Source organism: Hyperoodon ampullatus (assembly GCF_949752795.1).
Source record: "Hyperoodon ampullatus genome assembly, chromosome: 18".
Classification (NCBI taxonomy): Eukaryota; Metazoa; Chordata; class Mammalia; order Artiodactyla; family Ziphiidae; genus Hyperoodon; species Hyperoodon ampullatus.
Genome location: NC_136931.1, coordinates 62,302,363 through 62,315,071, shown reverse-complemented (window position 1 = coordinate 62,315,071; position 12,709 = coordinate 62,302,363). Strand labels below are relative to the sequence as shown.

Sequence of the window (12,709 nt, the reverse complement as noted above, 5' to 3'; positions counted from 1 at the left end):
GGCTCTAAGTGCGTGGGCTTCAGTAGTTGTGGCTCGCAGGCTCAGTAGTTGTGGCGCACGGGCTTAGTTGCTTCGCGGCATGTGGGATCTTCCTGGACCAGAGCTCGAACCCGTGTCTCCTGCATTGGCAGGCGGATTCTTAACCACTGCGCCGCCAGGGAAGCCCCGTATCCTTTACTTTTATTCTTAAGTTTTTGGCTGTGCCACATGGCATGTGGGATCTAGTTCCCCGACCAGGGATTGAATCTGGTCCCCCTGCATTGGGAGCACACAGACTTACCCACTGGACCACCAAGGAAGTCCCAACAACTGTGTATCCTTAGTACACCACTGCCGTAAATCTCAGCCGTGAATACAGTTAGATGCTGAGCCCCATGAATTCTAGAAAAATCTCTAGATGTGGGAGTGGTCTTGTGGGCCACCAATAGATTCACTACTGGTTGTATCAAAAATACATTATGATTATTTTGGTATCTGTGTTTTAAAAAGCAGCGGTGGGGGTGGGCAGGGAGAATGGATTTCTGTTAAAAGGAGCCCCTGGGTCACATGTAACACAGGTGTGGTATCTGTTTAAGGTCTTCTAAAAATTAAGCCACAAATATAAGTGAAACCAACAAAGAGGAAATAGATACATGGATATACAATTTTGAGATTACTTTTTTTTTTTTTTTTTTTTTTGCGGTACGCGGGCCTCTCACTGTTGTGGCCTCTCCCATTGCGGAGCACACGCTCCGGACGCGCAGGCTCAGTGGCCATGGCTCACGGGCATGTGGGATCTTCCCAGACTGGGGCACGAACCCGTGTCCTCTGCATCGGCAGGAGGACTCTCAACCACTGCGCCACCAGGGGAGCCTGAGATTACTCTTTACAACATGTTAAGATGGGTCCAATAGCTGTAATTCTAACACTTCCTTTCAGGTGTGTCTTATGTACGTTTTGATTTGGAACCACTGGGTATGAGAATCATTTGGGCAGAAAGGTCTCAGGTTCCTATTTCAAATGAGCCCACTTCTTGGGTCCTTAAGAGCCTCCGGTTTCCGATTTATGAAAGGGTAGAACCCCTCTCAGAGCAGGGCCTGAAGCACTCACGGTGTACACAGCAACTTCTGTCTTCCATCTCCCCCAGCCCCCTACATGCATCCTTCTTGTGTGATTCCCGCAGGGTGTGGTCTCCAGGAACCCATAACCCCTATGCTCCTGTGTGGCGTCCCCATCTTGGGAAGAAGGACTTGAGGGCACTGCGGCATCACACGCATCTTCCGTACTGAGTCCCTAAATAGTGCCTTCACTGAACAAGGCTACTTTTAAGACTTGCTGAATGGAAATGTCTCTCAGGTGTTTGGTCAACAAGAATCGTCAAACAACACTCACTTTGCTAGATCCATTGCGCAAGTCCTTCCTCCCAGGCCCCAGCGTCTTCTGAAAGCTACATAAGGTTGGTCTCAGCAGCAGGACCAACTGCCTGACCAGGCAGCAAAGTCCCCTCTGTTCTGTCCCGGCCACTGTAGGAAGGCATTTCCTGTCTCGAACTCCGAGTCTCATATGAATCATGTGGGCCGTTACTTATAGGGTCTTATGGAAAGTAAATACCAGGTAACTGCCAGAGTGACCTTGGGGGAGTACATTCAGTATGTGGTGGTTATACAAATTCACACACCTGTCTTGTCCGCCCAGGTGTCCCAGGATACCAGCACCTCTCTGGGGCCCACTGACTTCCTGGTGATAAGGCTTCTAGAAAATAAAGTCTTAGAGCCTTAAAAGGACTCCAAGGAATTCTAAGAAGCCATGGAGCCTTCCTGCTCTACTGGAATCAACTCTGATTGGCAAAACAGAAGAGCCTGACATCTTTTCAAGCTCTTGCTTCTTTAATCTTCAATTTACAGGGACACTGAATCAAAAGGAAACGTGTACATAACCCCCAAATCAACTGCAGATGTCTTCATGCACTGTAGTTTTGCTCACCTATACGTACACATTTGAAATAATGTTACCCAAGTAAGAAGTGCACCACCAGGGAGTAAGACACGACAGAAGGTTTAACATGGAAAGCAGTTGTCTCCCGCCGCACCTTACCCAACAGTCACAAATCCCATCAACCACTGTCAGCCATTTCTATTCTGGTTCTTCCTGAGGCCACCTCTGCAATTCTGATCTTTCAGTCTATAGACTTTACTGGCTTCCTGCTCTGATGAGGAATTTAGATTTGACTCACGTCGCTGCTCTTCTATTTGCTTCCAACTTTTTGTCATGTTACTGTTTTGAGCTCTAGTTTTGGTCTCCTAAGTAAGCTAAAGTATTGTATTTAAAAGCCCGCTTCCTAAGATGATGATACGGGGATACACTCCCTCCTTTCTACTTCTCTTCCCCTTTCTACTTTGTAACAGTCACAGGCTGTGCCATGACTATTGGTGACAGGACTGGGAACAATGGCACGCCACTCTGTTGCCATTATGAAATCTATTCTGTCACAGATCTGGGTTTCTTCCTAAAATTGAAACATGAAAATGAACAGTATCTACTGTTTCTCTCGGAGCTCTGCAAACACTGTTCAGTGACGGCCCATCAACACAATTCTGTTTCCCCCTTGTTTTCCGATTTCCTGAGTCCTCTGCCTCTTCCAGGAAGAATTACTAACACAAGGGTCAAATGAATACTCCTTTCTAAAGTTTGCTTCAGCGGCTTTCCTGGTGGCGCAGTGGTTAAGAATCCACCTGCCAACGCAGGGGACACGGGTTCAAGCCCTGGTCTGGGAAGATCCCACATGCCACAGAGCAACTAAGCTCGTGCGCCACAACTACTGAGCCTGTGCTCTAGAGCCCGAGAGCCACAACTCCTGAGCCCGAGTGCCAGAACTACTGAAGCCCGTGAGCCCAGAGCCCGTGCTCCCCAACAAGAGAAGCCATGGCAATGAGAAGCCCATGCACCGCAACGAAGAGTAGCCCCCACTCGCCGTAAACAGAGAAAGCCCAGGTGCAGCATTGAAGACCCAATGCAGCCAAAAGTAAATAAATTTATATTAAAAAAATTTGCTTCACATTTGGACTGCAATTGTCTTGTACAATCTGTACATTTTCTTGAACAATTTGCTTACTTTGAAGTCTCTGATTAACTTTTTTTTAATTAGAAGAAACATTCCTTTTTCTTAAAAAATATTCCTTTTCTTTCAAAATTCTTTCCAGAAGTTTCTGTGATGTGTGTGTGGCTGTCTTGGGTCTTTGTTGCTGCGCGGGCTTTCTCTAGTTGTGGCAAGCAGGGGCTCCTCATGGTGGCTTCTCTTGTTGCGGTGCACAGGCTCTAGGCACACGGGCTTCAGTAGTTGTGGCTCCCGGGCTCTAGAGTGCAGGCTCAGTAGTTGTGGTGCACGGGCTTAGTTGCTCTGTGGCATGAGGGATCTTCCCGGACCAGGGCTCGAACCTGTGTCACCTGCATTAGCAGGCGGATTCTTAACCACTGCACCACCTGGGAAGTCCCAGTCTGTGAGGTCTTTTTAATTGTGTTCTCAATTTCTCATGCTGCATGGATTTATCCATGATCTGAAGATCTTTCAGCTCTGGAGAAGTTTCCCTTTTTCTTTCTTTCTTTTCTTTTCTTTTTGGCCCAACAGTCTTACTTTTAATTTCAGGAAGGCTATTCTTTTTAAAAGAGCATCTTGGGTTTATTTTTCATTTGCAATTATTTCTTGACTCACTCCTAGAATAAAACATATAAAATATTTATTTCTCCTGAATATCTCTTCTCTTTGGCCTTTTTTTTATCTTAGATTTAAAAAAATAATTTTATTTATTTATTTTTGGCTGCGTTGGGTCTTCGTTGCTGTGTGTGGGCTTTCTCTAGTTGTGGCGAGCGGGGGCTCCTCATTGCGGTGGCTTCTCTTGTTGCGGGTCACGGGCTCTAGGTGCGTGGGCTTCAGTAGTTGTAGCTCGCGGGCTCTAGAGTGCAGGCTCAGTAGTTGTGGCACACGGGCTTAGCTGCTCTGCGGCATGTGGGATCTTCCCGGACCAGGGCTCGAACCCATGTCACCTGCATTGGCAGGCGGATTCTTAACCACAGCACCACCAGGGAAACCCCAGATATTTTTTCATTCACATTGGAAGCTTTCTTAATCTTTCACTCCCTAGCTCTCATGATATTGAAGAAGCTATCAGAAAGCAGAGGGGAAGCTCCACAGATGGGTGGGGCTGGTTTAATGGCACACTTTGCTTTAGGATTAAAAGGGTAAGAACCAGCTGTTAGGATGAATGTCCTTGAAATGCCAAAATAAGGCAGCACTTGTTCTGGAGCATAATACACCAGATTCCCTAGTCCCTCGGACTTTTTTTTTTTTTTTGGCCGTTTTATGGTTTTATTAAACAAAACGTGCACACGAGCTGTCTATTCATTTTCTTTGCTGCGCAGCCTGGTGTTGGGATTGGTAACTCTGATGGCCAGCTGGGCTGCTCTCTCCACAATGGCTTTGCGGTTCTTGGAGGAGACGTTGTGCGCAATCTCAGCACAGTAAGACTTGTTGCACATCAGCAGCACTTCAAGCTCCTTGACGTTGTGGACCAGGAACTTCTGGAAGCCACTGGGCAGCATGTGCTTTGTTTTCTTCTTGCTCCAGTAACCGATGTTGGGCATCAAGATCTGGCCCTTGAATCTCTCGCGCACCCTGTTGTCAATGCCTCTGGGTTTCTGCCAGTTCCGCTTAATTTTTTTTTATTTTTTATTTTTTTTGTGATACACGGGCCTCTCACTGTTGTGGCCTCTCCCGTTTTGGAGCACAGGCTCTGGACACGCAGGCTCAGCGGCCATGGCTCACGGGCCCAGCTGCTCCGCGGCATGTGGGATCTTCCCGGACCTGGGCATGAACCCGTGTCCCCTGCATTGGCAGGCGGACTCTCAACCACTGGGCCACCAGAGAAGCCCCCGCTTAATTTTGACATATTGGTCTGACTGGTGCAGGATGAACTTCTTGGTCCTCTTTTTGATGATCTTGGGCTTCACGAGGGGTCTGGGGGTAGCCATGATGCCGAGTAAGAGATGGCGGCCACCTCCGTAGGCAGCGCCGGGGACCTCAGACTTTTTTTTATAGCACATAATTCATTCTCTACTATATTTTTTGCTTACCCATGGTCAGATACTTAATGCAAGAGAAGGGAGAGCAAATTAGGAGTTTCACGGACAGACCTTCAATGAACCCCGCTTTCCTGCCCCACTTGTCAGTCTACAGCTCTGAGAGGGGGGCTGTGACCTCCACTCCTGCAGCTCCCTCTTTGCAAGTTCCTAGCTACAGCCTCTTCCACTCTGCATCTCCAGGCGATGCTCTCACCTGCTTTTACCTTGCTCAAACCTGCAATAATGGCCTCTCCCACTTGCTTCACCATTGATTTACACTTCAGCCTTTTTTTGAACATGCTGCCGAGTTGACCTTCTTAACCAACCATCTGTGCACATGATTTTATATGTTGTAACGTTCTGTGTATATACTGTTTGGAGTCCTGTTTTTACTTCACTTGACATCTTTTGATTAGTCAACCTAACTGAGCAACAAACTTAAGTTAGAGCATGACAGAGTCCCTGAAAAATTCAGTCTACTTTTAATCCCAATAAAAATCATTTTAGAATACTTCCCATCATTAGTTTTCCTTCAATTTGTCTTCCGTTTATTTTTGCCACACCACGCAGCAGGATCTTAGTTCCCTGACCGTTGATAGAACCCAGGCCCCGACAGTGAAAGGACCAAGTCCTAAACATTGGACCACCAAAAAATTCCCCAATTGGTGTTTTTAATTGCTGGTTTACACTAAACATGGCTGTCTTCAAACTTCATTTCCAAACACCAACTTCCTCATGCAATGGTTTCTTCTTAGGTTGAGTGTTTGGGGCTCTGTGTAAACAGTATCTTTCAGTTCCCCATCATTTCCATAAATGTGGAGATGTCTGATTGAGTTTGGGTGGCTGTATGCACTAAAAAGATTATCTGGTGGGTAGAGCTCCATTCTGAGTTTTCTAACTTCTGCTGAGAGCTCTGACTGTTTTTCATCAGTGGTCATATTCATGACCTAAATGCAGAAGTATATAAATTTTAGTATACATACAAATCACGTGTGCTCCTTCTGGAAACTGCAGGCTCCTGGGTTTTACTGCTAGATATTCTGATGTAGTAAAATGAGGGTAAGCTTGGTAATATGCAGTTTCAACACACACATTCCAAGCAATTCTGATGTATGTCATCACTAGACTACACTCTGAGAATCATACCTTGGTCATCTGATGTCTAGTAAAGAAAGTCTGGCAGTGAGCTTTTCCATCTTGATTATTCATAGTGTTTCTCTCCCATGGGTTTTCTCATGTTGAATAAGGGATGTACTATAACTGAAAGCTTTTCCACACTCATTACATTCATAGGGTTTCTCTCCAGTATGGATTCTCTGATGCCTAGTAAGTTGACACCGCTGGCTAAAGGCCTTTTCACAATGATTACATTCATAGGGTTTTTCCCCAGTGTGTGTTCTCTCGTGTTTTGTAAGGGTTGATCGATCATTGAAGGCTTTACCACAGTCAATGCATTCATAGGGCTTTTCTCCAGTATGTGTTCTCTGATGTTCAATAAGGCGTGACCTCTGACTGAAGGCTTTAGCACACATGTTACACTGATAGGGCTTCTCTCCAATGTGTATTCTCTGATGCACAATGAGGGGAGACCTCTGGCTGAAAGCTTTTCCACAATGACTACATTCATAAGGTTTCTCTCCAGTATGTGTTCGCTGATGCACAAGCAGCTGAGATCGCTGCCGAAAAGCTTTCCCACAGTCATTACACTCATACGGTTTCTCTCCAGAATGAATTCTCTGATGTGAAAGAAGGTGAGAGCTCCCAGTGAAGCCTTTCCCACACTGATTACATTCAAACGGTTTCTCTCCAGTATGAGTTCTCTGATGTTCAATAAGGTGAGAGCTCCCAGTGAAGGCTTTGTCACACTGATCGCATTTATATGGCTTCTCTCCAGTGTGAATTCGCAGATGCCTAATAAGCTGAGTGCTTCGAATGAAAGATTTTCCACACTGATTACATTTATAGGGTTTCTCTCCAGTGTGAGTCCTTTTATGTGCAACAAAGTCAGAGCTTTGACTGAAGGACTTTCCACAATGAGCACACTCATAAGGTTTCTCTCCAGTATGAATTCTTTGATGAACAGTAAGGTTAGAGTTCCACCTGAAAGATTTTCCACATTCATGACATTTATATGGTTTTTCTCCAGTGTGAGTTCGTTGATGCCTAATAAGTTTGGAACTCTGGGTGAAGGATTTCCCACACTGGCTGCATTCATAGGGCCTTTCTCCAGTGTGAGTTCTCTGGTGTACAACCAGGTCATAGCTCTGGCTGAAAGACTTCCCACACCGAGTACATTCATATGGCTTTTCTCCTGTGTGTGTTCTCTTGTGTACAACAAGCTTAGAGCAACAGCTGAAAGATTTTGCACACTGATTACATGCATATGACTTCTTTCCAGTCTGAATGATGTCACAGTCAGGAAAAGATGAGGCCACATGGAAGGCACCACAGTCCTCCTCACATCTGAATGGTGCCTCTCCACGATCACTTATTTCGGTTTGTACAAGGCATTCATCGCACTCGTACTGACCTTCTCCAAAATCCACTGGCTTGTGTTCATGCAGAGACATGCTATGGTTAATGCTGTTTCCATCGTCCGTACTGTCACTGCCATTCTCTGCTGAAAAAATTCTATTAAGAAAATGAAGGGAGGTACCACAGTTGAAAGAGTCACTACTGGCAGTATAATCATAAGGTTTTTTATTTCCCGTTTCAACATTTGCAATTTTATTCAAGTAAATGCTCTGACAGAAGGCTCTAGCACTTTGATGATCTTCACAGGACTTCAGATCAGCCCAGTTTTTCTGATGATTAATGAAAACCGAGTTCTGTTTCAACCTTTTAACCTGTGAGTTGAGCTTATGGAAATGTGTTCTTGTGGGTAATGTTGGAGGCAGAAGGCTTAGACTCAGATAACTACCCCCTTGAGCAAAAAGTCTCTCTGAGGTAAGTACTGTTTGACTCAGAGAGTCCCCCTGGTGCTTCCCTAGCTGGTCCCTCCAATGCTGCACTTCTCCTAATGACACCAACCAGGGGCCCTCCTCCTGTACACAGTGTTTCATTTCCATGTGGTGAGACGGCTCTTCCACAGCAATACCCTCTTCAGAAGCTGATTCTTTCTTTTCAAGGGTAGTCTTCCAGTCTGAAAGAAATCCAAATTGCCTGAATTCCTGGAGAGGCATTAGAAGGGGAGAGTGGGATGAAGGAGACCACCAAGTATGAGAGGTATCTCTGGGTTTGTTTCTAATCCAGGGACTGTAATTTCATGCAGGGTGTGAAAGGAAGGGATGGCTCAGCAAAGAGGAAATCAGTGGTAAAATACAAAAATGCAAGCAAAGATGATGCAGAGATGACTCAGGAGGACTGGTCCCCAAAGAGGGAGCAGAGGCATGAACTAAGCAGGGAAGGGTGAGGCTTAAAGGAGAAATTCACACAAAACGTTTGGGTCTGAAGGTATAAAGCCCTCGATCACCACAACAGATACCTACGTTCTCTTTGCTGGGACCTGTCAACAGGACACCTTGTTTGGAAAAAGGATCTTTACAGATGTGTTAAGGATTTGAGATGGGGAGATTATCTGGATGGGCCCCAAATATTATCACAAGTGTCCTTATATGAGGGAGGCAGAAGGAGATTTGACCCACACAGAGAAAGCATTCTGAACACAGAGCAAAGAGATCTGAAGGGGTTGGCCTTAAAGACTGAAGTGATGTGGGCAGAGACCAAGGAATCCCACAGCCACCAGAACCTGGAAGAGACAAGGAATGGATTCCCTACTGGAGCCTCCGGAGGGAGCATGGCCCTGCTGCACCTTGATTTTAACTCAATGATACTGATTTTGGACTTGTAGCCTCCAGAACTGTGGGAGAATCAATTTGTGTTGTTTTAAGCCACCAAGTTGGTAATCTGTAATAGCAGTCACAGGAAACAGGATCTTAACATGTACCTCAACCATATGATCCACAATCTTAGTCTATCCACTTCCTGGTGCTGGATCTTGAAACAAGATCCCAAATACCAACACTAATTTAATATTCTTAATGCACCATTTCTACCGTCACTTCAGGCAGCCCACAGAGAAAAAAAAGGCCCTTTAACCACTCCAGAATTGATGTCACAGACTCCCCAGAAAAGTGCTGTGGTCCCTGAAGCAGGGTGCTTGGCCAGACTGGGCCACAGGTGGACTCCACCAGCTGGCGACTTCTGAGGCTCGATTTCCTTGGCAGTAAGCTAGGAATACAAATGCTTAGCTAACAAGGGTTACTTTGAGGTGTAAACGAATCAGCACGTGAGCCTCACACAGTGTCTGGCACACGGTGCACTGCTCTACACGGTACTGTTGATGTCATCACCCTTATTATTGTTCTAAAGGGGATTCCTCCGCTTGCTGAAGATACTGGGCCTTTAACGAAGAGTGCCACAGGCTCCCAGCTCAGGATCCTCGCCTGCATCCTCCAGGTTTCCCTTTTTACTTGTCACTTTGCCCACATACTGTCCTTTTCAGTCAGGTAGCCACCCACATCCAGTAATAGCAAGGCCTTTGCCCAGGGTCCCATGCTTCTCTCCCTATGCCTGCCAAGGAGATAAGTATCCTCCATTTGGCAAAGTATGACCTACACTCTCCGGCTATCCTTTGACTTCCAGGAGGACGTTTCCCTTCTGCCCAACAAAGACCTTCTTTCCCTCATGGGGAAGGTCCTTATCTATGCCCAACCCCTCCCACGACCAGCACTGTTCTCCTTCCCAAGACTCTGCTGTGTTCCTTTGGGGTGCTGACTTGGAATCTCTGATGATGAGAACTTTTCAAATGAAACAACAGCCCCATGAAGGGGAGTGAAAGGGTATTTGGAGGAGGAAAGGAAAGAAATCTTTGAGTGGCTAAGATATGTCCAAGATGTGCCTGGCTGTTGGAAACTGGGCAAAGGAGGTTAAAATTCTACAGTAGCATCTGCACCAAGATCTTGAAATGAGGAAGACAGATTGTGCGGGTCAGCAAGAAAGTAACGTCTATGACAGAAGAGAAGACACTGTTGGTAAACTAAATTCAGAATGATGTCATTTGAGAACCAAGGGTAAGTAAAAGTAGGTAAGAGTTCAGAAGTAAGAAATAACAGAAGCTGCAGGCAAGAGAGTAACAGAGTAAAAAGGCGCAGGAACACATGAGATAAATTATAAACACCTCCAGGCTGGGGCAAGGTGGTATAAAGGACAAACATGTTGTTTATTGCTAAATGAAAGCAGCCACTCAGCAAAGAACACGTACTGCATGATTCCAACTATATGATATTCTGGAAAAGGTAAAACTACAGAGACAGTAAAATAATCAGTGGTTACCAGGCGTTAGGGTGGAGGGAGGGTGAATAGGTGGCGCACAGAGGATTTTTAGGGCAGTGGAACTACTCTGCACGATACTATAGTGGTGCACATATAACATTATATATTTGTCCAAACCCACAGAACGTACACCACCACAGTGAACCTAATGTAAACTGTTGATCTCTGTTGATAATAATTTATCAATATAAGCTCACCGACTGTAACAAATGTGCCGAAGAATGCAAGACATTAATAATAGGGGAAACTGTGTGGGGTGGGGTGGTATACGGGAATTCTGTACATTCTGTAAGCATGACACTGCTCTAAAACATAAAGTCTATCAATGGGGACTTTCCTGGTGGTCCAGTGGCTAAGACTCCATGCTCCCAATGCAGGGGGCTGGGGTCTGATCCCTGGTCAGGGAACTAGATCCCATATGCCGCAACTAAGAGTTCTCATGCCGTGACTAAAGATCCCACATGCCGCAACTAAGACCCAGCGCAGCTAAATAAATAAATAAATAAATAAAATAAGAAAATAAAGTCTATGAATTAAAACAAAACAACAGAAGATCAGAAGCAGCCCAATTAGTCAGTATGATGAACATGTTCTAAAATAGGTTGTGGTGATGGATACACATGTCGTGAATATACTAAGAGTCTTTGCATACTTTAAATGGGTGAACTGTATGGTATGTAAACTGTATTTTGATACAGCTCTAAAAGAAAAAAAAGAAAAAGAAAAAATAATTCCAATTAGGCTGACACACAGGGTTGGAGGTGGGCCTATGGGATGAGGGGAGGTGGGAAAGCAGGTCCAGGAAGATTTAGAAGGAATCCTTCTGGAAGGCTTGGATGCACAAGTTTTTACCACACCTTGGGATCATCTTGAAGACATGGGAACGTCCAACATGGAGGAGAGCTGATCACCCAAATGGCAGAGCAAAGACTAGCCTGAAGGGGAGGGCTGAGGAGCTTCCACCCTGGGTAGAAGTCAGGATGAGAGGATGGAGGAAAAGAGGGGGCATGAGGACATGGGAATGAGATGCAGCAGCAGAGGGGTGAAGACCAGAGGAAGACGGGGACAGAAATGAACCCATGTGTGAGACATGTCCTGACGACAGCAACAAGTGTTCTCTGTGGGTGGGCTGGGCACAGAGACAGGCTGATGTGGATGAGAACATAGCTGCCTTGTTGGACACGAGGAGGCAGCAGAGAACACCTGAGCAAACTCCCCAAAAACGGCCACCCTGCTCCTTGGACCTTAACCATTGGACAGCTGGCCTGTTCTCACCTTGGGGAGGTCCCTGCTTCACCCTCCATGGGTCCGCCCCTTGCTCCAGTCGGGCGATCACATCCGGTTTTGAAAGCAGAAGCCCTGGTCAACGGAGGAAAAACAGAGGGCTTGGTCTTCTGCTTGGTGACAGGCCCAGCCCTCACCCCTGGGGTCAGATGTGAATGGACTAGGAGGGCCCCCACACCCTCCCAAGGAGATTTCCCACTCCCTGAACCACAAGCCACAGACCTGCTCTGGAGGTGGAATGAGCGGCAATACCAGGACCCAAATCTCAAAGGGACCCACTTCCAGCACGTTTTGGCCCAGCCTGGGCACACCCTTGAGATGAGCCTCACTCTGGGTCCTGCGATGGGCAGTGCCTGCCTTACCCAGGGAGACCAGGTGACTGCAGGTCTCCAGAGTCACCTCACGGTACAGCATCCTCTGGGCCAGGTCCAGCTGTCCCCACTCCTCCCATGTGAAGGTCACAGCCACGTCCTTGAAGCTCACAGGTGGCTGAAACATCACTGGTGTTACCATGGGACCCTGCTTTCTCGACGAGGAGGGTGGGGGGACAGGACAGTACCGGGGAGGGAGAACCCCTTGCTCAGATCAGTCCCAGACTCAGGTCCATGGCGTTTTCATTTCTGCCTGGGTATCTCATCTACTGCTGGTCACACCAGTGATCCCGATTTTCTGTTTTGGGAAACAACGGGGACCCCTCTTGGAGATCCCCATCCCCAGCCTCTCTACAAAATCACAGATTGGAAGCCAGTCAAAGAGGATGCTCTAAATCAGGGGTCAGCACACAGTGGCCCATGGGACAAATCAGGGCTGTGGTGTGTTTTTAGAAGGCTAATGCCATGAGCTGAATTGTTTCCCCATGAATCCCCATGTTGAAGTCCTACCCCACAATGTGACTTATCTGGAGACAGGGCCTTTACGGAAGTAATTAATGCTAATGGAGGTCATAGGGCAGGGCTCTAATGTGATGGGACTAGTGTCCTTACAAGAGGAGGAGGAG

The 12,709-nt window shown here is 46.5% G+C and overlaps 1 protein-coding gene across 1 annotated transcript; it reads right to left on the bottom strand.

The window, feature by feature from the left end:
* Positions 1-4,332: 4,332 nt before the first annotated feature.
* On the bottom strand, positions 4,333-5,019 carry LOC307066769 (large ribosomal subunit protein eL32-like). The gene is made up of 2 exons (XM_079724015.1): positions 4,909-5,019; positions 4,333-4,683 (listed from the first exon to the last, which is right to left on the bottom strand). The coding sequence occupies exons 1-2, from the start codon at positions 5,002-5,004 to the stop codon at positions 4,372-4,374; spliced, it is 408 nt and encodes a 135-aa protein (XP_079580141.1). The 5' UTR covers positions 5,005-5,019; the 3' UTR covers positions 4,333-4,371.
* Between the last annotated feature and the right edge of the window lie 7,690 nt (positions 5,020-12,709).

What these genes read in the sequence shown, in the direction of transcription:
- LOC307066769 (XM_079724015.1), bottom strand. Translation starts at nt 5,004, where the DNA reads ATGGCTACCCCCAGACCCCTCGTGAAGCCCAAGATCATCAAAAAGAGG. An exon ending in ACCAATATGTCAAAATTAAG is followed by an intron (nt 4,684 to 4,908) that starts CGGGGGCTTCTC and finishes AAAAAAATTAAG; the next exon opens with CGGAACTGGCAGAAACCCAG.